Source organism: Lagopus muta, chromosome 8 (genome assembly GCF_023343835.1).
Source record: "Lagopus muta isolate bLagMut1 chromosome 8, bLagMut1 primary, whole genome shotgun sequence".
Classification (NCBI taxonomy): Eukaryota; Metazoa; Chordata; class Aves; order Galliformes; family Phasianidae; genus Lagopus; species Lagopus muta.
Genome location: NC_064440.1, coordinates 4,845,481 through 4,873,092, shown reverse-complemented (window position 1 = coordinate 4,873,092; position 27,612 = coordinate 4,845,481). Strand labels below are relative to the sequence as shown.

The 27,612-nt window shown below is 33.6% G+C and overlaps 1 protein-coding gene across 5 annotated transcripts in view; it reads right to left on the bottom strand.

Moving 5' to 3' along the window:
• LRP1B (LDL receptor related protein 1B) overlaps nucleotides 1–27,612 on the bottom strand; it is a 584,143-nt gene that overhangs the window by 49,827 nt on the left and 506,704 nt on the right. For all 5 annotated transcript variants that reach the window (XM_048952659.1, XM_048952661.1, XM_048952662.1 and 2 more), the window contains exons 61-76: nucleotides 25,410–25,598; nucleotides 24,523–24,671; nucleotides 23,007–23,100; nucleotides 21,463–21,579; nucleotides 21,181–21,300; nucleotides 19,368–19,487; nucleotides 15,385–15,501; nucleotides 8,974–9,080; nucleotides 8,203–8,332; nucleotides 7,223–7,329; nucleotides 6,761–6,893; nucleotides 4,064–4,186; nucleotides 2,710–2,832; nucleotides 2,310–2,447; nucleotides 1,652–1,786; nucleotides 570–689 (exon numbers count right to left, since the gene is read on the bottom strand). In XM_048952659.1, coding sequence (XP_048808616.1) covers nucleotides 570–689; nucleotides 1,652–1,786; nucleotides 2,310–2,447; nucleotides 2,710–2,832; nucleotides 4,064–4,186; nucleotides 6,761–6,893; nucleotides 7,223–7,329; nucleotides 8,203–8,332; nucleotides 8,974–9,080; nucleotides 15,385–15,501; nucleotides 19,368–19,487; nucleotides 21,181–21,300; nucleotides 21,463–21,579; nucleotides 23,007–23,100; nucleotides 24,523–24,671; nucleotides 25,410–25,598 — 2,022 coding nt within the window. The remainder of the gene's footprint in view (nucleotides 1–569; nucleotides 690–1,651; nucleotides 1,787–2,309; nucleotides 2,448–2,709; nucleotides 2,833–4,063; nucleotides 4,187–6,760; nucleotides 6,894–7,222; nucleotides 7,330–8,202; nucleotides 8,333–8,973; nucleotides 9,081–15,384; nucleotides 15,502–19,367; nucleotides 19,488–21,180; nucleotides 21,301–21,462; nucleotides 21,580–23,006; nucleotides 23,101–24,522; nucleotides 24,672–25,409; nucleotides 25,599–27,612) is intronic.

The following is a 27,612-nucleotide window of genomic DNA, read 5'->3' as shown; positions in this document are numbered from 1 at the left end:
CATAGATCTATAAAGATTATGTTAAATTTACTCCAGCAGTTGGATTATTGTTTTTTTTTTTTTTTTCATTTGTAACATGAATTTAAAAATTACACTATGCCAAAACTAATAGCTCAGACAAAACTAATAGCTCTACTTTGTACAATGCATCTGTCTCATGAAAGACAGAAAATCTGTGTGCATATTTACCTTCAGTAGCATGTAGTTTGGGCAGCTGATTTACGTGATACCTGTTTTAAGATGACTCTATTTAGAAAAACTCCACTTACATCACTAAAGTAAAACATGTTAACTCCAGATACTATTTAGTTTACTGCTGAAGGAGATTCTTCCAAATTATAACGAACTTTCATGTTAAGTATTCATTTTTATGGTAGTTGTAAGAGTTTACTGCTTACCTCAATGAAACATAAATCTGAGTGATTTTGAGAATTACTTCTGTGCCCTATTCAAGGAATATTTATCTAAAATCAATTTTTATATGCAAACTATCAGTGTTACCAACCATATTAGTAACATAAGATTTTTAATAACAAAAGATTTAGTATTGTCCATTTCTGTAACCTTACCTTTTGCTTTACAACTGTTATTCCATTCCTTATAATTTTTCTCACATGCACATCTGTATGAGCCTTTAACATTATTGCAGTGCTGGGAACAGGCACCAAATACCATACATTCATTGATGTCTGTGAGAAAACAATGCAATTTACTTATCTATATCACAGTACCCTACCATTTAACACATTCTAAATATGTGCAACAATGTGGATTAAGATAATGAACTTGTATCCTTTTTATAACTTACAACAGTGAAAGAAGCTTTCTGCAATTAATGTTATTCCTACTGCATTCAACAGAGTTTACAACTTATTTATTATACTACTTCTCCATCTTTTCTATACTAAACTATCATCATTAGAGCTTGAAATCAGCCTTGAGAATGAAAATGTCTCTTATGATTATCTTCATCATAATTGCCTCTGTTATACTTAAAAGTACACAATCACCTGTTACTTGAAAAGCTCATATGTATAGCTTGTACTGAAAAGCCAAATTATGAAAATTTTGTATTTAAGAGTCTGTTCACTTTGGTTGTCCCACTGAAATGATCTGTGCATTTTCTGCAAGAACTTCTCACTAATAAAGAAGTAAATTCACAATCATTCTTCTGAAAGTAGGCTTATATTTCTTTATAACTACCATATCTTTTTCTTCCTGCTTTTTGTGCTATAATAGATATTAGGATTACCTTGTCCAAAGCAGTTTACTTTCAACTGATTTCATTTCGATTTTCAGTATTCTGCATCTTCATTATTTTTAAGCATTCAAAATATTCTCACATACACATTTAAAAGCTAATCCTAATTGCTTGGTTAACTCTTCTATTAAACCATAAATCATCCACTTACATTTTAAATTATAAAATCATTTTATGTTTTGTTTGGAATATTTTGACTTGCACAACCAGCACTAATCTTTGATAACTTCTCCAGTTAAAATGCTTATATCTACATCCTTTAAGTCCTTCCAGCTTCTTATCTTAATTTCTAAATCCCATTGCTGTGAAAGAGTTTGTACTCTAGGAAAAATATACACGTGATACACATCTCTTTCTCTAGCAGTGAAAGCTGATAGAAAAGGTCTGTACCTTCACATTGTCTATTTCTCTCATTTCTCTGAAATCCAGGCTTGCACTGACACAGTAGAGATGATTTTGTTTGATTACAGTACGCATCATCTCCACAAGGATTCACGTTATCTTCACATGTATATTCTGTGACACCTAAACAAACAAAATGCCTAAAAGTTTCTGATAGATTTGTTTTAATCATTGAAAGTAACACCATGATAAACCAACAAAAAACACGACACGCATGCATCTTTTGAAAGATCAATCTAAATTTTAAACAACTGTATCACATTACAGTATCTATCTATATATGCATATAACTTGATACTATTTAGTTGAGTCATCATGCTTTACACATCAATAATTTTAGTACTAAAATTCATCCTGCTGCAGGTGAGAAGTAAAAAGTAATGAACTTACATCTGATCTATTCCAAAAAACCTCAAGAACTTCTGTTGTGATTACTACAACTTGAATTGCTATAAAATCAGCTTTTATCTTGACATAAGATTAGGTACATTGGCTTAGATACTGTGCAGGTAACACATTACATGTTACAATTGAATGCTGTTGTGGAGGTTGTACATGGTTTCATATATGTACGAGTTTCTTAGCCTTAGCTTAATATTTCTTTTCTACTACAATTATAAAAAAAATATGTATCAAGCACACTCACTTATTTTGCAGTCTTGCTCATCTGAACCATCTCCACAGTCATCAAACCAATCACACTGTAGCTCCATGGGAATACATTTCTTATCACTACAAGTAAATTCATCTTTTTTACATGGTCTTGCTTTATAGGTGATTTTATCTACAGAAGTACAAATGAGTAAAAAAAAAATTATCAGTATTAAAGCAATAAGTAAGATTTTTTAGATTATTTTAGACATGTAGAAATTGGAATGACCATGAAGCAGTAAGCAATTATTTCAAGCCTAATTTCTTTCCATTTCAAACTACGATCTACTAACCTCCAGCTAAGCTTTACTGAAGGACAAGCAGATCTCTGCAACAAAGTTTGCCTTCAAGTTGTTTTCTTTGATCTGAATGCCTTGAAAGGTAATATCACCTACCACAGTGATCTTCATCCGAGTTATCACCACAGTCATCAACCTCATTGCAAATCTGCTCAGGTCTCAGACAAACCCTGTTGTTTCTACATCTGTATGGCCTTGTTGGAGGGCATGGAAACTTAACTGCATATTAAAAAATAAAAATAAGAATCAGCTATTACCCGGTTATATTCCTTGAATCTTTTAAAATGTTTCTTTATCAAGGCAATAAGCAAGCATGGAAACACAACTGCACATGACATATGAATAGTACTTGATTTTAAGTTCTGATCCCTAGTGTACTAACACTAAAACAATGTTTACAGAGCCACTTTTTCATTTCAGGAATGAAAGTATTATGTGTGATATGAAATATTACACTATTTTTGAAAATCATTAAATATGTCAGAAATAAAGCAAAGGAAGCTGTATATTTAATTCTCTATACAGATCATTACAGAAGTAATTTTTTCTCCCATCTGTGTATCTCCTACAAAAAGACTAATTTTTTCACAAGTATCCAAAATTGCATGAATAGCAGTAACAATGGAAAAGTGTAACAAATTGGATGTGCCCATCACCTGCTTGCATTAGGGATTTCATTGACTTGTTCAACAGAATGTTAAGCTCAACCATAGCTGTAAAAGTTGCATTTAGCTATAAAAGAATATTCTCAACAGTATATTCATTAAAATTTCCTGAATTCATTATGAAAATAATTTGTAGATGTGAGCCTAGAAGAACTATGAGAACTTTGTTTTACAGTAGGGTTAAACTCCAGCAGGTGGATAGGCTAGGTCTGACAAAATACTGTATTATTTAGAATCACACGAAAAGTCTCGTACAATCTAAAAAAAGGAACTCTTTTTTTTTTGTATGGGTGTGCAATTTTGCTGAAAATATCTTCACTATTTCTAACATTTTGTGATCCTCGACTGCATTAAGTATTAATCACATAAGGTAAATACTATGTGGAGCAATAATACACAGCATTTGTTACACAACTTTTGTTCTCAGAATAATAAGTGTTTATCTACCAGGTAGACATAACTTAAAAAAGACACACAGGCAATTTTTTATTTGAAACCTAACCTGTCATTTCAATAGAGATAAAAAGAATGTAAACTTGAAAAGAAGAAAGGTGAAGCCACTTTTTCAGAGCAGAGTTTTCACTGTCATACGTACCAGGTAACATAAGACTAACTTAGCATTTATAAAAGATTACCCTGCTTGTTTACCGAAAGGTTAAACAAAATGAAAGGTTAAGTGAGGAAAACTTGGATATGTATCTTCATGTATTTATGTATGTTACATGTCATTTCTAAATCACTTATTTGCTTTACTACACAAAGTGTTCAAAAATTTAATACCATACCACACATTTCAGTGACTTCATCAGAGTTATCTCCACAGTCATCTTCTCCATCACAAACCCAAAAATGCAGTTTGCAGAGGGAATTGTTGCACAAGAACTCATCAGCTCTACATATACTCCCCCCTGGGAAGAAAGGAGGAGGACAGAAATAAAGAAACAAACAAATGAAAGCCAGTTCTTGATAAAATTAATAGCAACATTTATACATACTATCTGCAGAGAATAGCACATGTAGCACACAGCTGAACGAAAAAATCTCAAATGTAAGAGCCACAGAGGCAAAATCTTAGTTAATCATACAGTACTTTCATTCTCTTTTCGTGACTGTTATAGCTAGGAAATTCCTCCTGATTTGTCAATCCAGGCTTGTTTTACGTGAATGTCTGCTGCTCTACCTACTTCTACTCCCATTCTCTGAGATATGCATTGTTTTCAGAAGAGACAAAGTGATTGCTGTCCTTTAGTTATGAGATATGAACAGTTTCTTCTGAGGTCTGAGAGACTTGGCCAGGCTTGTAGCATTCCCATCAACTGTGAACCCTATTATTAGGGAAGATCTAGATTTAGGCACAGAGTAGATGACCTCCACAAGTATACTCCTTTTTGAACACATACAAAATTTTTTTCCAAGTAACTTTCATATTGGTTGAAACACATAACAAAAAAAAGCGCTTCTTGCAGAAGAGGAAGTCGTGAAATTTTATATCATCGCACCAAAACTCTCACTGCGTCTTTGCTCAGTGCATTACATCTATTCTAGGTCCATTACAGAAGATAGAGTTCCTGTGGCTTTCTACTTATTCATTCAAGGCAACGTTCACATTTTTCTAAAATCAAAAGGACACTTTATTCCTCCATAAATGCTTCAGAACAGGTTGAATATTTTTTTTTTCAGAACACTAATTTGCATGAAATATCTACTATGTAAGAGGATTTGAGGAACTCTCATACTATGTTACTGAATACAATTAATTCCTATTGTAAGAAATATTATCATCATTCATGGAAAAATATATACAACTACAGTACTTTTTAATTACAAAAGACATGAATTTAAATAATTGTTTAATCACCATTAAAAAAATAGTAGTCGGATAATAGGTTTAAAAAGAAGTGATAATTACAACATGCACAGTGGGCTACACATAACCACTGTGGAAATCGTTTCAGAATGCTGTAGAATAAAACTACATTTGCGCTTGCTTTATTTCTAAAGAAGAAAAAAATTACTTATCAGTGAGATAAACCGGCATTTGTTTTATGTGATTGCTCAGCCCTTCATAATTCTTTTATAGAATAGATTTCTCTCAGGGAAATCATTATTGTGACAGAAATGCAAAGTATTACAACAATAACCAACAAGGCACAAGGCTTCTTATTGAATTAAGTAATTTGCAGTTCACAGAAGCTCCATTATGCTATTCAAAGAATAATGTAGACTTCAGATTAAATAAGTATGTTACTACTTATTTACAGTTCATTGTTCTTAAAGATTTGTGGTCTACATATTATACAAGGTAGCTTCAAATGCACTAAGAGTTGTTGCTTTCTTTCCTGAACAGTTAAAATTTCATTGATCTGTCTTCTTAAAGCAGTTATATGATATTTTTAGCATCTGAACATATCCAAATTTCAATTTCTAGTCTCTCAGTCAAATGTAATTATCCTGTGTAACCTCTTCCCCTCCCCCTCCCCCCCCAAGGCAATTGTTGTTGCTTAGATTTATGACATGATAAGGGAAGGATATTTTGCTCTGCAACTGCTTGCATCATCTAATTATTATTTCTTACTACTCTACTGCATACAATACAGTTACATGTGTAATTCCAGATGTCTAACTCACTATGCCCACTTGTAAGAAAATAAAACAGACAAAAACCTGGAATAATAAGCCAACAAACTGACAAAGAGCTGAGTAAAATTTTGAATTTCTTAAAAATTTCTTTGACAGAGAAGTTCTGTCTTTGTTATAGGTGATGAGGTGCTAGATGTACTTAGTGATAGGGCTAATAGGAATAGTGCTAGGACCAGAGGAAACAGCCTCAAGTTGTGCAAGGGGGTTTCAGGTTGGATATTAGGAAAAATTTCTTATCTGAAAGAGTGGTCAGGCATTAGAACAAGCTGCCTAGAGAGGTGGTGGAATTACTGCCCCTGGAGGTGTTCAAGAAATGTTTAGATGTTGTACTAAGGGACATGGTTAGTGGGGAAATACTGATGGGAGATGGATAATTTCTCCAGTAATATGTAATTGCTTACATCTGTGCATTTCTATGTACATATAACTATATGCATGCAAACATATATGAATACACAATGGAAAAGATATATTAGAACAGGATTTCTGAAATTTCAGCATCTATGGGAATTAGACTAACAGATGTATTTCTCAGTAACATTTGGAATCTTAGTCATAAGCATATAGTTTCTGTAAACCAATTTACATGTACAGTCCTGTGCTCCGAGTAGAAAAGAATTTGACTTTAGGCCTCACATTCATGTTAGATGTAGAATTTTGTGTACATGGAACTAAACAGAAAATTGGGATTTTATGCTTATTTATTTAAAGATTTTTCATGATATTGCATAGCATTCTAATGATTATTACTCATAAGATCATTTTAAATAACAACATTCCAATAATACTGGATGTATTACTTTCTTTGATAGCACAGAATGGAATATCAATAGGAACACAACCTTGGACACAGTCTTCTTCATCACTACCATCCACACAGTCATGGATTCCATCACAAAGCCATCTGACAGGGATACAGTAGGCCTTATTTTTGCATCGAAACTGATCTTCTTTGCATTCCGTTACACAATCCATCTATGTGAATACAGAAGCGAACTGATCATTAATAAACAAGAACAGTAACAACATAATGGAATATGACAAACTTATCCAAGCTGAAGAGCCCCTGAAACAAAATGCCCCAGAATGACATCCAGGTGTTGACTCCGGGGAAACAAGTTGGTATGCTGCAAACAGATGTAACCCAATGCAAGTACCATGTAAACCAAATCATGGGGCCAAGTTATCTTAAGGGGTTTGACTGATGCCAAAAACAACAACAAAAGCCCTCCGGAATTCCAACCAAATAGTTAAAAATTAATGTCAGAGGATAAAAGAAAAAGCAACATGAATTGCTCAGTTACCTCATCAGATCCATCAGCACAGTCATACTCTCCATTACATTTTGAAGACGCTGAAATACAGCCTCCACTTGCACAGATGTACTCACTTGCAGAGCAGGTTGGAGATGCTGTTTATAAATAAATATTTCAGCATTAGAAAAAGATAACTTATGCATAAGCTGCTTTATAACTTCATGTCTTTATCTCCTTTAAGATAGCAGCAAAAAATGCAGATGATAATCTTCTTCAATCTTTCATAAACTACAACGAAGCCTTCAATGAAACAAAATTGTCTCATCCTAAGTGAAGTGTATAGTAATAGTATAAGGTTATACATGTTTTATCACTATGATTTTTTTTTGTTTGTTTTCCTCATGCTTGGTAATAATGGCAAATACACACATTTTCATAGAATCAATAGATTAAAAAAATAAGCTTGCTTAAAATGGGTTTAGGATTTTCCTAAAGTTATGTAAGTGCTTATAATTAAACTTGTGTGAAACCATGGTTCTGTAAAGTATACATGGTTACAATTAAAATAAACACATATTAATCATTATGATTTGAAATACAGATAGACATTTCTGTCACAGTGGAAATCAGAGGAGTTTTGTCATAGACTTCATAAGTTGTACTAATGTAGAGAATGCTTGCCAAAAACTTCAAGTAAATAAAAATAACCACATTTTCCAGGAGATAAACAATGAACTGAAACAATAACAATTTGCTAGAGAGAAGCCTTGCTTAAGGACGGGTGAAAACAGAATGAACACCATGAAAAAAAAATCTCCAGAAACTCTCGTAACATGCTAAGAAATACTTCTTTTTTTTTTTTTTTCAGAGCAGAATTCTGTAACCTGAGTTATATTTCAATCTAATTAAATACCATTCTCCTCAACAATTGTATACACAGCTTCTTTTTAAAAACGAGTTTTAGAGTACACAATGGTACAAATTTGAAAGAACAAACTATATCTCAATTTACTTAAAAGAAAAAATACCTGGTTCACAATTTTTCTCATCATCCCCAAGTTTGCAGTCTTCATGACCATCACATTTCCATTTTGCTGATATGCACTGACCATTGGAACACTGGAACTGATCTCTTGAACAGCCTGTTTCACAGTACCTCTGTTACAATAAAAACAGTGTATATTCAAGATCAAGTACTTCATATAAACATAGTTAAATATATAGCTAATCAGAAAAGTTAGTCATACCACTACCACTTCACACTATGAAATGTGTGTGCCTTATGAAAATAAAATAGCTTTCCAAGATCAATTAACTGATTGTGGTTTGAACCCTCTAAGTAAGTGGGAAGCACATGAACTCCAACACTGTCAGGAAAGGTAAAGAGACAAAAAGTACAAAATAGAACTGAGAAAGAGCAAAACAAATACGAAGAGCACTTTTCCTACTGAAGTCCACATTTTCTCAACAAAACCCATAAACAAATTCGCTGCTGGTTCAGAAGGCAAAGGTTCCCCAACTAAAGCACAAAATATACACAGGATAGGAAGAGAACTAGATCACTGATGGGGCCAAAAAGCAGAAAATAGACTACAGAAAAAAAACTTGATTTTAAGTCTTTTTCTCTTTTTAGGTTAACTAATTCAATAAGTTTGATTTTAATTTAGTGAAGACATCTATACAATTCACGTACATGCATCAAATTTACTTTCCTCCTTAAATAGTCATATGTAGAAAATTTATTCTCAAGAATCTAAACCTAGCAATTTTCTCAACTACTTCCCCTGGAAGAAGCCTACCTCATCTGAGCCATCTGCACAGTCATAGTCTCCATCACACCAGAATCTTGCTGAAACACAGTCTCCATTTGCACAAAGAAAGTCTTTCAAAGTGCACGTTTGAGGCTCTGGACAAAGAGGAGAAACAAGCCTAGGTTTATTAGCATTTCCATAAAAATAGCTCATACAAAAATACCCCAAACAGTCAATCAATGAATTACTCTTACAAAGTCAAAAACATTAACCCTCAAATTCTAAGAAATTTTTATTTCCCCCCCGTAGGATTTTTTTCTTCATTATATTTTATAACTAAATTTCACTTGCATATTACAAGCTGTTCATGAAAATACTTCCATTTGGCAGATTTCTTTACAAAATTACATGAGGCTGAATACTTAAGTATTATTTCAGTGCATGTGTGTCATGAAAAATTTAGTGAGATAGATACCACAGACTAGAAATCTGTTTTGCACCTGTTAATGTCCAATGTAATTGGAATTAAATGTAACTTTGACTTTCAATTAAATAGCTTGTAACATATATATGTGTCAAGAAACAGATTCCCTTGTGCTACACACTCAGGGGAACAGTTTTGAGATGGTAAATGGAATACCACAGAAGGAAAGTTTGGAGTTTCAAGTCAAATAATTCAGTTTTCCAGCAATTAAATACAGGATGAAGCATGACAACAATACTGGCTTACATACTGACAGAATTATTAGAGAAAGGGAATGTGATGAAGTGCATTCATAAAAAAGCTCACTTTTCTATACTGTCAGTATTGAAAATGGAAAAAACGTAGAAGGACACTTAGGAATTTTCAAGTAATTTCAGGGAAAAGAAAAGAAATGTTAGATAAAAGGAATCTCAGAAGCTTACAGACAGACAAGAGACAACATATACTGGAAGTGGGTTATTTTGTGACTAAATGATATGTCCTTCTATTCCCTGAGAAGAACCAAAACACATGGAAGCTGGAAGTCATTACAGAAGGTGGAGGAGGAGAGCAGACAAAACTAATTTGAGATATAGGCAAAGCAAACAGAAGAAGGTGGCTGCAGGGAGCGATGAACTAATCCTAAGAAAGTGAGATTGGCTGTTTCAGCCCCTTTACTTCATTCACTGCATAGCTCTGCATTTTTGCTTTTATTACCATAAAAACTCTGGACAAGGGATCAGAGTGGAATATTCTCCCAACAGAATACTATGTATTTCTTCTTGAAAATTGAGCTATTACAAAAAGCTGGTAAGAGGGCTAAAGGGCATGTCCTATGAGGAGAGGATGAGAACACTTGGGTTGTGTGATCTGGGGAAAGGAGTCTGAGAGAAGACCTCATTGCTCCTTAATAACGATCTGAAGAGGGAGGTGCTGGTCTCTGATCTCTAATAACTGAAGTCAGGATATGCAGGAACTATGCACAGTCAGGGGACGTTCAAACAAGACATTGGGAAATATTTATTTACAGTAAAGGTGCTAAAATAGTGAGACTTCCTAGATTGTTGGCTCATGTTACATGCCCAACAGTGGTCAAAAGGCGTTGAGACAATATCCTTAGTGATGGACTTAAACTTTGGTTAGCCTTCAAGTAGTCAGGAGGCTGAACTGGATGATCTCTGTACCTCCCTTTCAACTGAATTAATCTGATTTATTTTGTCCTAAAAATTAAAGGGAAAAAAACAAAAATGAAGACACCCTATGGACTTGGAACCTTTAAGCAAAGGTACACAAAAAGAGGTAATAGAACAGAATTTAATCACGTCTCTATATGTAACTTAGTCTTTGACAGCCATAGGGTTTTAGGACTGAAAAAGCAACTAAGGATTATCTGTTAGATCCTTTTAATATTAGAGCAAACACTGCATTGATTAAATAATGTAACATCAAGAATAAGGATTGACTGGAAAGATCTTTTGAGATGGGAAGATTTCAGGCAAAAGGCAAAAAACAGCAAAAAAAAAATTATCAATGGAGAGAAGATGGAAAAGGAGGAGAGACGACGAGAATTGCAGTGGCAGTAGTGGATGAGATGATGCTAAAGAGTCCTTAAACAAGCAATGGAAGATAGATGCATGCATATTTTTGAAAAACCTAATGTGGTGATCAAGGAAAGATAACACAAGATTAAAAAAATCCATTGGAGAAGAATTTGGTGAATACCAGAATGAGAACATATCATATAACACAGATCTAAAGTAAAGCTAAACTTAGGAATCTCCAATATTCAGAAATAAAAAACTTTCAAAAAAAAAAAAAAAAAAAGTCTTTCTGATGAATCTCTGAGTTTCTTCATGTTTTTCCTCCTTACATTAAAAAAAAAAAAAAAAACAGTTTGAAAAGTTGCTTTTTTTTTTTTTTTTTTTTTTTTAAAGAATTTAGTTTTTTCATGTAGGTACAAATTTTCATTTTGAAATTGTAGGAGAGTAGTAATACAAGCGGATCTACACCAATTACATCACCTGTCCAGCACTGTTATTTTCAATCAAATCAAAGTTTAACATTTATATGTATTACTAATTTTCTCAAAGCAAAAGCTCATTGTATAAATGTTAGCAAATCAGTGACTCACTTTCCATCAACAGGCCAGGAAGAGGAATTTCAAAATGTGATAAATTGCATAAGGGAAATAATTTGTGGAAAAAAACCCAAACAATTCACATGCAAATAAACATATCCCATGTTTCTGTTCTGATTTGCGAAATACAAGCAAATATTTTTTCTATACTGGTAATGAATTACTTATAAACAGAGATTTGATTCTGCAAAAATGAACACAATGAGCTATCTTCCCATTTCTCTGTTTGCAAGAAATATTTCTTCTGCTGTAGGAATAGTTCTCTGTGATTTTCATATGCACACAGGAGCGAACTTTTCCATCAGTGCTCACATTGTTAGTGAAAGGAATAAGTATTTACAGATCTCTGTATAACCAGAAGAAGTCAGAATCTTTCAGCCTTTTGCTTTACAAAAACTCCTACTGAATCTCCTTCCTGAAATAAGCAATTTTGTATAAAGAATTTTATTAGAAATACAGCACATAAAATGACCTCCTTTCATAATTTCAAGTCTGAAAATAACCTGTGGTGATGACATATTTGTCAACTAGAATGGCACAAAGAATGGGATCTCACAGGAAAGATTCAAAACCATTTCATATTCGTGGCTCAATTTCTTATTTAATAAGCATGGATATTTCATTAATCCATGAATTTAAAGGATTTTATTAGGTATCTGAGGTATTATACACAACTGAGATAGAAGAATATTTTTTTCTTAAAATAGGATATAAATTTCAAATTTCTAATGTAGTTTTCATCTGTATTTGTGCAGGTTAAACATGTTTTTGTTTATCACTGAGATCTAGCCCCTCTTAGAAAACTGTCATGGGGCATGGCTGTATGGCTGTATTTGCACCTAGTCAACTGAGCCTGAAGCAGTGTAAAGGATGCAGGGAATTTATAGCACTGTCCACTCAAGATCTGTCTACTGCAGATGATGTTATGAGACATTATAGATTACAGCTATTTCAGCCCTTCAATACACTAGCGTAAATGTGTTCACTTGGACACTGAATAATTGCTAGTTCTCATTACCTTTAGAATACAAAGCTATCCAAGGACAAAATTAACTAATTTGTTTTCTTGATACCTTGTAAGAGCAACAAAGCACTGAAAAGATTATCCAGCAACTTCAGTAATATTTTCACACTGATTGAATGCATGCCTTTCTGCAACATTATAATATTTGCTTTGCTTCACTGTTTACAGCACATATGTTTTTAACTACACTCAATAAAACAGTATTGGCGTCTTCTTTTGAGCAGGAATAAGATAGTCATTACAGTGGAATTCTCCATTTTTAAAGTTCCCTGAAACAAAATACTACTTTGCTTAATATCTTCCATAAAAAAACCAAACAACCCTTAAAGAAAATTCCCTCTCCAAAAAGATAATTATTAACTGAGTTAAAAATACATTCTGCTTTAATTAATGCTTTCAATACGGACCTTTAACCTCCCAGTATCATAGAATGGCTTGGGTTTGAAGGGACCTCAAGGATCATGAAGCTCCAACCCCCTGTCTTAGCCTGGACCACCAACCTCCACATTTAATACTAGACCAGAATGTCCAGGGCCCCATCCAGCCTGACCTTGAACACCTCCAGTGACGGGGCATCCACAGCCACTCTGGGCAATAATTCTTAATTATTTTGGGGAGGGGGGCGGGTAGGGGGAGAGCTCAAATGACAGTCCTCTAGTTATTTTCTGTTTTTTTTTTTGAAGGATCACAACACTTTTGCATTCAGCAATGTAAACATTACATAAGAATGGCAAAGAAGAAATAAACAGGAAACATAATTCACACAATATATGTAAGACAGATACAGTTAAAGAGCAACAAAGTCTGAAGAAGCTATGCCAGATATAAAGTCATAACAGACACAACTGTTGGTATTATAGTACTAATTTTTCACACATATATTTCCAAAACACGTTCTTTTTCACCGTTGTTCATTTCACTGAATAATTATTTGTACATGCAAAGGAATTGTATACCTAAACAGAAATACTTGAGCTAAATTTCTAAAATTCAGTGGATTAGTTCTTATTTTTGAGAAACAACACATTTTCTCACACAACTACATGAAAAACTCCTCGTAAATGCAGGTGTGCTATGAACAACTTATAACGTATAATTCACTTTGTCAAATTCTCTGGTATTTCATAGGTATTTCATATATATTTGTTTTGTTACACTTTTTAAAAGGCCACAGCCTACCAAGAATTTTTTACTTCTAGTTTGAACAACTCAATGATGTTATGTATTATGCCAGTGCTTCTGAGATAGTGAATTTTCAACTGTGCCAGCATACTGTATTTAATTTAGACAGTAGAATAAAGGATCTCAAAAGTTAGGAAGTAAAGCATGTATTTGACAAGCAAAAAAAACCAAATACCAAACAGTAAACATGAACTACAATTCATCACTCTGCAGAGATCTGTTTAATGCTTATATATTGTGAGGTTTATTCTCAGAATTGAAGTAATTTTAGTTTGTTGCACAGGCTGCACCTGGGTACTCTCAAATCACTTATCCTACTATGCACTACAGTTAGCTACAGATTTCTTGATCTGAAAGTTTAGAGAATAGTCAAGACTAAAATATATAAGTTAATTACTGAAGTGAACACAAAGACAGCAAATTGATTACTCCTTCATTATTTGAACACTTGTTTTTTATAATTTTATTCCATGACAACCTAATATTTAAGAAAGAATTAATCCCACTTCACAGATGGTGTATTTCAAAGAAAGACGCGTAATACTTATCTTGCAGACAGTGGTAATGTTTAGGAGAGGTGTTTCTTTTACAACATTTTCAACTAGTCACATAGACAAACACTGCTATTGTGAAACCATGTATTTTCCTTTGATTTTTACATGACTGTAAAAATAAGTTCTTACTGTTTATAACAGGAAAAAAAAATATCTCACCAGCACTAATATGTATTTCCTAAGTAAAATCTCCCATGAAGCTAAGAAAGCTTTTGTGTGTCATCAACACCCTCCTGCCCACGTTTAACAGCACATGGTTGATAGCAATTACCAAGTCAGATGACATTTTTCCCTTTAGACAAAGTGGTTGCATATGAAAACTATGATACTTATGCTTTCAGTAACTCACAGCATTTTTTAACAGACTGTGATCAAAAGGCATACATATCTATTTAAACTTTAAAGCTAACGAGCTTGCCTTCAGACTTCAGTACCTATGGACGCCATGTGTTGAATAAGAGAAAGGGGCAGACAGTGCAAGAATTCATTGAGCATTCTAAGTTATTATCTCAAAGATGTCAAATACACCCTAAGGATATACAGTCAGGACCTTGCATTAAAGATTATAAAAGACATTAAATTTCTTAGATTTCAAAGAACAAAAGAAAAGAAGATTTGAAATTGTTTGCCAGCTGAACGGAAGACACTTCAAAAATACTGATGGAATTTTCCTGTGGAAATATTTTATGAAGAGGATGATTATGAGATGAAGGGAACCATTATGAGTTTGTCATTTCTTCCTCAGAACCAATCTAAATTAACACACTGCAAGTAGTATTACAGAGACTTATTAGGCATTGAGGTTGCTATCTCAATCAAAAACTATTCTTAAAAAGCAGCTTTTCTGATTGGATATTTTTCAGGATTTTTATCTGGATAATAAGTTTGAGGTATGAGAGTTAATTCTAGGACAAAGGTAAATTTATTTGGGCACTATTCATTGCGAGTTCACATTATTGAAAAGTCATAGATGAGACATTTTTTCATCTCTCTCATACAGAAACAAACCACACATATACAGTTCATCAGAAGAAAATCCTCTTACATGTTGCTAAACTGACTACTCATTGAAATATGTGTTTAGGTAAAAGTTACTTACTACAGTTTTCTTCATCAGAATTATCACCACAATCGTTTTGGCTATCACATCTCCAATGATCTGGAATACAGTTGTTGTTTTTGCACTGGAATTCATGAGGCCCACAAGTTTTTTTGTCTGCAATTGGAACGAACATCATTTACATCATTGTGAAATAGAAAAGAAAGTCTGCTACTGAAGAGTGACATGACAGCATTGCAGGACACATTTGAGAAGAAAAAACCTAAATACTTGAAAAGTTATTTTCATTAATTATTTTGTTTCTCATGCCACATTCTTTAAGACAATATTTTTTCAGCCATGCCGTAACGGATACAGCATAAATATGATGATAAAAAGATGCTGTAAAAAATGTAATTTAATGAAAAAAGTGAAATTCAGAAGGATGCACACATTAGCTTGGATAGGTTGACATTACTGCATTAAATCTCAAAAGCTGCACTGACTTCTCCTTGAATTTTGCAGGATGATTGCCCTGCACAAGAACAGATCACAAAAACCTACAAGAATATTTTTGACAAATATACAGAATACATATTTCTAAACATCTATGCTTATATGTAACAATTTAAGACTAAGGGTGCCTAACAGAAAATTTTGCATTTGGCTTTATACTTTCACTTAGGTGGTGTCTCAGACTGAAAGTTTGGTAACAAGAGGAAAAAGCATCAAGTATACAATGCTAACCTGAGGTTAATTTTTATCATGTGGTAAATTCTCAGAGAATATTCTGGTTTACACAACAGTATCATAAGCAAAGCCTTTCAGAAACGCATTAACATTCTGAACTACTCCGGCTGCCTGTGTTTTCTTTTCATCTTTGTTTCTTTCCTGAACAATTCTTTTAGTCTAATAAGGTCTAGTAAGAAAATGAAGGAAATTAAAATCAATGGCACTTTATTTAAAAAAACAAAAACAAAAAACTTCCTATAAAATTTCAATGACATTTAAAATTACTTTTCTGCTATGATGATATTTCAGTTTCCTAAATTTCCATGTCCATTTGGCTATTTCAAAACATCACAGTTCAGGCTTCCTTATCCTGACATCTTAGTAAGTTCTAATATCTGACAGAATGAGGGATTGAAATACTAGCTGAAGTCAACCTGCTTTCTCCACCTCTGAAAAAGAAATTAGAGGTATGACATTTGATGCTATGGCCCAAACAGCTGATTCTGTGTTTTGTTTTAGGTATGGCTTTTGAATACTAAGTAGATTGAGACAAATACTGGTGTGGATCTGTACACTCACAAATCTGGTAATTAAATACTGCCTTTTGCATTTGTTCCTAATTCTCTGCCAACATCACAATTATTATCAGTTTCCCCCCCAAATAGTTTAACCTATGATGTTTCTCAAGATGACAAAAATAACCCAGAGATAATCAAAGATATTTCAGAGAATTTGTGTTTTAGAATATTCCAAATTGGAAGTGACCCACAAGGGTCACTGAGTCCAACCTCTGGATCCACACAGGACCACCCAAAAATCAGACCATCTGCTTGAGCGTTCTGTCCAAACACTTCCTGTACTCCAGCAGGCTAAGGGCTGTGAAAATTTCCCTGGGGAGCAGGATATCAATTATGACATTTCAAATAATTGCACTGGCAAGCACTTAAAGAGCATTTAACAATAGAAGGCATAAAAATAACATTAAAATAAAAACTTATTGTACTTGCTTTTGTTGCTTTGCAAAGGTGGTTTCACTTCCTATGCTTATCCTGTGCATTAAAATATTTCTAGTGAACTCTAGTCTGAAATTAACATAACTGCCCACAAAATGAGTCCTAAAGGCTAGTCACAGATCATATTCTATTCATCCTTCTACAATGAGTATCAAGACCTAATTAAAAAAGGACAGAAAACAGAGAACCTTCTTTTCAACTACTTGCTAGGTTGAAGACAACATACAAGATTTCCTTATTCTTCATAAAGCATACTAAATCTATTTTGTATTGCCTCTTTGCATTTATGTACACTGATGAAGTTTGGCTTTCTTAAAAAACAAACAAGCAAGCAAAAAAAATCTGTGTATTCTTAAATGTATGATGGTCCCTTGAATATTTATCTTCCCTCTTAGTCCATTTTTAATAAATAAAAAGAACTATAATTCTTCCCATCTACAGAATACTTTTTCTGTATTTCTAAGGATCTTTTTTTTGTCACTTGAGGATTCTGAAAGCTTTATTTTACCTTGAGGTTGATTCTGATCTCTCACAGTAGCTTACAATTGACATGCCTAACAGACTAGATTTGCTTGTCTTCCACCTCATTCTCCAGATTAATGAGAGCTCAGGAAAATAGGAAGACAGTAGAACTACGACATAACAAAGACGAAAATTTGAGAAAGTTTCATAACAAATCTCTGATCTTTTGGAAATGTATATTCAACTCAAAATAAATAAAGAGCTTATTTTTTGTATTGTGGAATGCTGAAAGGTACACCCACATTTTGTCACAGCTGTCTTCAAACACTAAACTGCTTTCCACTCTTCTTACAATAAGACTCCACGGAAATGTGGAAGTTCATATAGAAATAGAATACAAAAGTTATGGTTACTTAATTTTCATGTTTCTATCTTAAATTTTAATTGACAGAGATTAAGCTATTTTTGGATAAAAATAAAATTAATATTAAATGAAAGGAAAAAGGAAAAAAACAGTAGTTGACGAATTATTCTGGTAAATATCTAAAATACATATAACCTTTAAAGCAGATTATAACTTTCTCAAACTGCACACAGCTTTTTTCATATTCTAACCCACAAAAGGGCCTTTTTTGATGTAAAGTATCAAAGCTCTGAGTAAAGATTGCCATAATTTAATGCCTTCTTTTAATTGTCTGGACAAAATGCATGCATTAGGTCTGTCCAATATTCTTTGAAAAACACCATACATTCATTAACACTTATTTAACTACTTTAATTGCCTCAGTTGGAAACGAACCACAGAAGACTAAATACATACAGTAAAATTCCAACAAGTTCACTCAATATTGTATTCCCCACAACACATGATAGCAAATATTTACTAAGAAAAATATATATGTCTACACAGCACACAAGCAAAAAAGAAATTACCCTTTATGCAAAGTTTTGCAATGTAGGCATTTTAAAAATGAACTATAAATGATACGTTACTATTAGCACCAGCACATGAAGCTCTTTATTACAGTCTACTTGTAAATTCAAAATTTAATTCTCCTGAAATTTGTTCATAAAAATAACCATCTTTAATTATTAAAAAAAAAAAAGCAGAAGAACAAATCTCATTCAAACTACTGATATAAAGAGGTTATTTAAACATATCTCAAATGCTAAAATTAAGGGAAAATTTAAAATGAGATTAAAGTCATCCTGTTCTTTTAATATGCTTAGTTAATAGTGCATAGCTATGAGTGGCGTATAACAATTTACCCATACTCTGTGTTCCTATTTTCTCCAACATAAAAACAGAAGGCATAATAATCAACTAGTAAATTTGAAATAAAAACAGAGTTGGATTTTCACAAAGGCAGTTCATTTATTATGAAATGTCTTTATTATATTGTGTCTCTTTCTTAGTCTGGAACAAAAAGTTTATGCACCTCTACTGAAATTATAGTAGACTAAAGGAAATTACGAAAATTTTCACTATTTATTAATCACAATAGCAATAAAATGTGGAATAAATTGGTGAAAACTTGATAATTTTTCAGAAAAATAGAAAGATAAGAAACTCATTCATAATTCCAGTCAATAACATAATTGTATTTAAGTCTATTTTAATGTCTATATTAAAGTTATAATAACTGTCTACTTATATATTACCATCCAACAAGAACACTAAGAGCCAGATAAAACTATCATATCAGCTACCACCGTAGATTGGAAGAAGACTTGTTAAGTGAAAACGTAATTTCCCTTTACTACTTTTTTAACAACATCAAGCTACAGTCACATATTCAAAACAGTGATATATTCTAAACCCAGAGTGATACTCACCACAGTTAGCTTCATCCGATCCATCAGCACAGTCTGGGTCTTCATCACATACCCACAGTTTAGAAATGCAGTGCTTTGTTGTTTGACACTGGAAGTGGTCTGGAGAACAACTGTTTTCCGCTTTAAGGAAGAAGGTTCAAATTAAACCTAGACAATTCTAATCACGTTCAAAACATTTGCTTTGTAAGAAAAATAAAGGGTAAAAAAAAACCTTCAAAAATCAGGCATCTCTGGCATTATTTTAGTAATTTCTCTGGCATTAGTAATTTTCTCTGGCATTATTTTAGTAATTTCTATAAAAAAAACATTTGGTTTATATTGTTCATAGCAACAAAATGAAGGTAAAATAGCTTTACACATGATTTTAAAATCTTACAAAAATAGATTTTGTTAGAATATAAGGTAGAATTTTATCTTTCTTAAGAGAAAAGCTCATAATGCCTAGAATGGCTTGGGTTGGAAGAGACCACAAGGATCATCAAGTTCCAGCCCTTAGGAATGGATTAGTAAGGTGTTAAGACAAACAGAAATGAAAAATGTGTGTAATGAACCCTTCCACCTTCCATCCTACGCTGTGCCTTGGCAGTTGGGTTGACAGCTTCAGAACACTCTTACTTAATATCACAGCAGATGATTCTATCTCACTGTAGTTGAAAACACCCCATGTTTTCAACTCTGTCATTGTTGATCCTGTTCATATACCTCCCACATCCCATGAACAACACTGTGCTGTAGGCTCTGTTGCTCTAATTTCATTTTTATTTCTGTCTAGTACAACTTACAGTTGTAAGGGAACCTTCTATATGCTATCTGTCATTTTTATACTGGAAAAAGCAATTTTGCCTATCTTCTGCAGGTGTTTACCTGACCCTAATGATCTGATTTTTAAAGAAATGTAACAGGCAAATAAGGGTATAATACTGTCTGTCAGAAGCTTGAGCTCTGCTATTTAGAAGATGGACATCAAACATGATAATTAACAAAGTCTTTGTATTCTTAGCACCTCTTCTCTTGGAGGAGTTTTCTTTGTATAAATGCAACTTCTGAGACAGCTAATTCAGAAAATAGGACTGAAGTTAGAACAGCTGTAAATCTGAATAATAAACAGAATGAAAGATATTTCAAGGCGCAGCATCATCATCTTAATGAATCTTTAGAATGATCTAAAATACAAACTATTTAATACATTTCAAGTCTAATTGAAAATATTTTCTTTAATCACCTCTGTGAAATATGGAGCAAAACTGGATTTACCACAAAGTAAGATGTATAATATCTGTGTAAATGGCAATCAAGCTGCTTAGGTAAATTAATGAAGTTCCTGCAGAAGGGGGAATTAAAAACGCTGAAAACAATATCAGTAAGAAAATACAGAGAAGAAACTATAGGTCCACATCATTTTTAATAAAATAAGCAGAGACGTGTTGGTGTTTTGTTTTGTTTTTTTGAAATATGCTGCCGCAAGACATGGAAGATGAAAGCCTCAGGAAGATAAGTCATTTGTAAGGTGGTTAAGACTAAAATTGATGTTTCAGCCTAAGACAGAAACACAATTAAATGCTTGAAATTAATTTGTTTACACACTCCTTTTTTTGTAATAACTTTAAAAAATGAAGTTAATAAATGGCATTTTATTCTGTTCTCCTGTATATAAAACATTGTATATCGAACAATCCAGTGAATTTGCAGCTTTGCATGCTCCCGAAATTATTTTACAGGGAGGACATTTACATTATTTTACATACTTTTTTTTCACCTTGTTGTTTAAAATCAGCTACATAAATCAGAACAAAATTCTCTAAACATTACTTACGACAATCTCTTTCGTCTTCTTCATCACCACAGTCATCCTGTCCATTGCATCTCAGGTTTATCGGAATGCATTTCTGGCTCTTTGTGCACTTGAACTGACCTGACAGACACACATGTGTGTCTGGAAGTTAAAAGAATAAAAATATCAACTTAAAAAGATTAAAAAGTTGAAGATTGAAAGATTTAAAAAGTCAAAGTAAAATACAAAATCACTTTATTTGCAGAACGCAAATCATAGCATTTACAGCAGTGTAGCACATCTATACTACAAATAAACACCTACCACAGTTCAGTTCATCAGAATTGTCCCCACAATCATTCTCTCCATCACAGATGAAGGCTGGAAGGGCACAAAGTCCAGTTCCACACTGAAAACGTCCTGGCTGACATCTGAATTCAGCTGGAAGAAAAGAAAACTGCTTATTAATAATGACAAAGGAATGGCAAAGTGTCAATAGTATTGTTCCTTCCCTATGGATCTAACAGAAGTATTTCTGAACACTTGTATTGAACTATATTGCCTCAATCTAAGCAGATGATAGTAAGGAAGATGCATGCATGGTACTTCAAAATTAATTTCAGTCTGAGATTTTACATTCATTTAACTATAGTTGTATTTTACTAACTGTACAGTCCTCTACTGATGGAAGTTTGCTGTTAGTTGAACATAAGCTTGCAGTTTAGGAGATAACCATATCAGTTTAAATATGCATTTAAGAAATTCACCATCTCACTCTTGACGTGTCTACCACTGCTCGTTCTCACAGCCACTGCTGTTAGAGTGAGTGGACAATTATGCAGTCCTATAGCTATATCTTTCGTAAATATTTACTTGACTGGAAGACTGTAAGGAATAGCAGAGTTCTCTGTGTATTTAAGCTTGAGGTAAGAATATAATGGTATTTTGATTTATGTAGATTAATTTAATAGCATTAAAGCAGTTAACGACTGAGACAGAAAACAGCACCATCAACAACATTTCTCTTTGGGAACCCAGTATACTAGACAGGTATTTTTCCAACTACTAAGTAAACTTGCAGTCAGCTACTTGCCTCACATCAGTCATCCTTTGGGAAACTGAAAACATAATCATAATTGACTTCCAGTTGTCTACAGTTCAGTGGAGAAGTACTATGGGAATCTGCTATTCAGACTATGGGAGACTACTGAGAAAAATGGTGTATCTGCACCATTTTCAGGATAGTGTGTCAAGGATACATCGCAAATTATCATTACATAAAATAATTCATACTGGACTGGTGGGATTTAGCTCCTCAAATTATCCTTTGGAAATATTTATAGAAGTACAAAATGAAAATATATGCATAAAAGACTTATCGGGAAAAATAAAAAAGATTCTTAGAAGGAATCGCATGGAGAACGTTACTCTTGTTATTCTGGATATTGCACTCATGATAATGTGCAGCTAAGCTTATATAACTGTAATAAAATAAAAGCCAGTGAGATTTATAATATCACAATTCTGTCACAAAAAAAAGATCAAATGTGGCAGAATTTTTTTCTTGACGACAGACAGAAAACTAAAACATAAAATCTTCAACAAAAAATGGAAAGGGATGAAAAAAAGGTTTAAAACATGAAAAACTTGTAATTGTATCTTTTCTCCAGAGATCTCAAAAGCTTAGTAAACGTTAGTTAATGTAAATATTTACAGGATGACAGTCAAGATATTGACCTCTGTAAATCTGACAGCTACCAAGGAAATCAAACACGTACTGCAAACAAAAGCTTTCAGAGAAAACCATCTAACTTCTATAAAGCAGTACACCGGTTTTTGACTCTACTGACAAAACTGGGTACACTTACGGCACTCCTCAGGCTCATCAGAGCCATCTCCACAGTCATCAACAGTGTCACATTTCCACCAGAATGGAATACATTTGTCAGTTTTGCAACGGAACTGTAAAAAGGAGAGAAAGAAGGAAGAAAGATTTCCATAATACTTTTATTTTCAAAAAGAAGAAAACCAAAAACAACAAACTATGAGAAATTAAGTAATTGTGGCGTTGTTCCACTAATTGTCAAATATTTTTATTTTATAACACCTATTCAACTTTTTTTTTTTTTTGGAGATGCAGTGCACTGTGACTTCAGCTGTTAGAAGTCACTATAGTTCTAATGACTTTGGTACATTCACTTGAGCTCCACTGATAAAAACTATTCATTCCATTTCATGCAATCCATAATTTGATCCTACAAAGTCTTAGAACCATCATTTAAGCATCTGTTTATCTGTTCTACAAAATATGCGCCTGAAGTTGCAGGAAATCACCTTGCACGCATAACTCAGTGTTTTAATTGATACAATTGTTAAGTAATTGCACATCCTACCATTTCTGTTTCAGCTACTGGATTGTTTCTACTGTAACCATTATTCCATTATTTAATTATCTACCTACTGTATTGAGCTCCTCTTTTTTTTTTTTCCTATTTGTGTAATGAATGCTCATTCATGTATACTTTCAAATCATTCTGTAATCTATTTTAAGTATTTCATATAAATGCTTTACAAAGCAATTTTGATAAATTTATTAGCTTTATCTTTTCTAATGACTGGAAGAACACATTTAGAAGAGAACAAGCTCTACACTCTCTAGAAGAAAAAAAGGCAATTGCAATTTTATTTTCAACAAATAAGAAAGACATAGAGATTTAAGAAAGACATAGAGATTTAAGAAAGACATAGAGATTTTGGAAAGGGTCCACAGGAGGGCGACTAAGATGATCAGGGGGCTGGAGCACCTCCTCTATGAGGACAGGCTGAGGGAGTTGGGCTTGTTCAGCCTGGAGAAGAGAAGGCTGCGGGGTGACCTCATTGCAGCCTATCAATACCTGAAGGGAACCTACACCCAGGAGGGGAGTAAACTCTTCAAAAGGGCTGACAATAGCAGGACTAGGGGAACGGATCCAAGTTGAAGGAGGGAAGATTTAGGTTGGATGTTAGGGGGAAGTTCTTTACTAGGAGAGTGGTTAGGCCCTGGAACGGGCTGCCCAGGGAGGTTGTGGATGCCCCGTCCTTGGACGTGTTCAAGGCCAGGTTGGACGGGGTCCTGGGCAACCTGATCTAAATGTGGATGTTTGGTGGCCCTGCTAGGCAGGGGGGTTGGAACTACATGATCCTTGAGGTCCCTTCCAACCTGGGTGAAAAAAAAAAAAAAAAAAAATAGAAAAAGAAAAAATAATCACGAAGATGAAACACCTTCAATACCTCCAACACTTACCTAGACTTCAGCCCCTTTGACAAGAGCTTCCATATTTCACCAGCATTTATTGTTTAAAAGCAGGTGAGAACACAGTAAAATGAATATACATATGCACTTACCTGACTGGCAGTGCAGTTTGATAAGCATGTCTTGTTATCTGCAGCAAGGTAGAAGTTAGTGGGACAGGCACATGTATGCATCTTGCCAGGGGCTAAAAGACATAAATGACTGCAACCACCATTGTTTACTGTGCACATATGTTTAGACACTGTGGATAGAATAGGAAAAGAATATCAGAGCGTATTATTTCTGTTTACTTCGGAGTATCTGCTTCACAGAAAAAAAATATATTACACACATTAGTTTTAAAATGGAAAATGTTACTACAAAATCCCTTTCTTTTTGCCTTTAAGCTATTTTTTTCTTTTGTGTGCAGCAATTATCACAAAGGATGCACATTCAGTAATGAAACAATGAGAAGAAGAAAAAAGATATGTAATAATGAGAAAAAAAATCAGCTCATCTGGGTCAAGTGCCAGACTGCATTCACCTAGAATTCCAGTAGACAGACATTAGATCGGGTGAACCGTACAACCTACACTCTCAGACATTTTCTCAATCTCAGGCTTCTAAACAACAGTATTCTTCTGTATTATTAACACTCTTCCTAATATTAATGCTAAATGTCTTCATGACACACTTTTGTGATCTTTATAACTGGTGACTCGGACTCTAACACAACTTTACAATTCTGTAATCCCAATCAGTATCTATAAAACTCATAGGATATCTCATCATTGAAGAAGTCATAGCATTTATTTAATAACAGATATACTTACAACATTAATCACAGATTTATATTTTAAAATGTCCACTCAAAGACATCTAAAACTCAAAATAATGCAGAAAAAAAATAAACTGTTGATAAATAACCTTCAGTTAATTTAGCAATTGGCTTCTATGTGAAATGCATCAATGTGCGGAACAGAAGATATGGAATAATTACCATCAGGTTGCCTGTAAGAATGATACACCTGTATATCAGTTATGGTATGCCAGGAGTTAATTAGCAACAGTCTGTCTAATCCAGAGGTTTTGTGGGCACGGTTGAGTGATTTGGTTTTCCCATCTGTCCAATAGATGTAGTCTTCAAACAATGTTAGTGCAATCACCCCTGGAATATCTTGATTAGGGACTGTAAGAAGAAATGCTAAGATTAATGTTCACATTTGGAAGACTGCCAACTAAAATATTCCATACTGCATGGGTTGACAGATACAACTGCTACACAATGTCTGGAGAGTAGATGTCATAACAATGTGTCAAGATTAAAACGTTCTCTATTACCAATTATGAGAAAGATGAATGGGGATATGCGTGCTCTGTTTGCTTGGAATCAGTCAGCCCAATCAGTGTTAAGGAAATGAAAGAATTTCAGTTAACAAAAATCACCTCCAGATTCTAAGCCAATCAGATGCCAAGTTTCAAAGTAGGACAAAACTTAAGTATACCTTAACCCATCCCTTACAGAAGATGAAAAGTTATTAGAAAAACACAAAACAATGTATATATCTACAGATGCATTGCATTTTATAATATTTATGACAATTACTAACATTTCATTTTGGTACAATATGCTGACAAGTTAAACAGCATTGCATTAAGCATAACACTATGAGGGCTTATTGCTTATTCCTAGCAGAACAAGTATACAATAAAAAAAATACATAAAGTGCTAATACACTTTTATCATAGAATTACATTATCACAAACTAGTAACTCAACATCATTTCAGAAAGGAAGAAAAGAAAAAAGGGAGAAAAAGCTTAGTGATGTCCTTCTTCGTACTGTACACTTGGAATATTTGTTCTTGGCAAACCTAAACTGAATTGTTTTTTTTTTTTTTTAAACTGCATACAATTGTAGTCCTAAATGCCACAGGAGAACACGTGACCACAATGTTCAATTTGTAAATTATGGTCTTTTAACACTGATTTACTCCAGTTACTGATAAGACAAATTAGAGAAGGTGCATCTGTTATTTTAACACTGATTTCTTAGATGAAAATGCTTGGAACTTGTTGGCATGGCAAATCCAAAATTCCTGCTGAAGCATTTCATAGTTCACTGACAATTCATGACCAATACTTTGTAGATGGAATAAGAATTTTAAAAAATTCTCTCTTGCTCACATAGTGAACTCCAGTGTAAGGTATGCAAACCTTGCTTCTTAGACCATAGATTATCTTCCCTTCCTTGTATGATTGCACATGCAGTAACCATCCAACAAGAAGAACAGGACTTTTTTTTCTTTTTTTTTTAAAGGAGCTTCACAACATTTCTGAAAAACGAGTGAAAGTGCAATCATACAAAAGAAAAGTCAATTTTGGCATTTATGTCATGTGCATCATTGGCATGGATTCCTAAATATTTCGGTACCCTCAAGAAAAGCTTTCCTTATATGCAGAAACGTTGTGAAAACTTCTGAAAACAGAAGCGAATCATTCTCAATGTCAATTCTTGCTAAGTTTTTCTTAGCAATGAAATTAAGTGTTCTTGAAGTATTATTATTCTTAGATTTGTCATCAAAGTAATGAGCCAAGCAAATACAAGAAAGGAAGAATAAAACGTGTAAGTAAGGGCGTCTCCATTATTTTCCTAAGTCTGATATTTTCTAATGAAGAGGACTGATCAAAATATGATACAAGCAAAACATCCCAGACTCTGGAAAACACCCAATGCCTGGAGCAGAGTTCTCCTGTCCACTGAAAAAAAATCTATATGCTCATCACCTAATTACATCAGCTGCTTGCATGTTAATTTTATCTCTACTCTGCTCTGGAGTGAACTGAACAACTCCTTTGGTGGGGAGAATTATCTGCAGATTAGACAGCAATACAGAGCTGCACAGTATGGTGCATCCAGCAACAAAAACAGTGGAATAAACACGTTATTCCACATCTAGGCACAGAGACTAAGAAGTCAAATGTTGGTCATTGTTACTCTTTGTGTTACTTCATTTAACATAAGATTTTTTCACTTAAGATTTTCCTTGAAGCTTCTAGAGAGATTCTTCAAACTTCACATACATCTTTATAATGCTGAGTTAAGCTTAATGCTGTTTCAGCAAAGGGACATTTCACTAGTTTTAAATTAAAAAATGAATGATGTTTAAAATGCCTCAGCATAATTATTAATTGGGAATACTA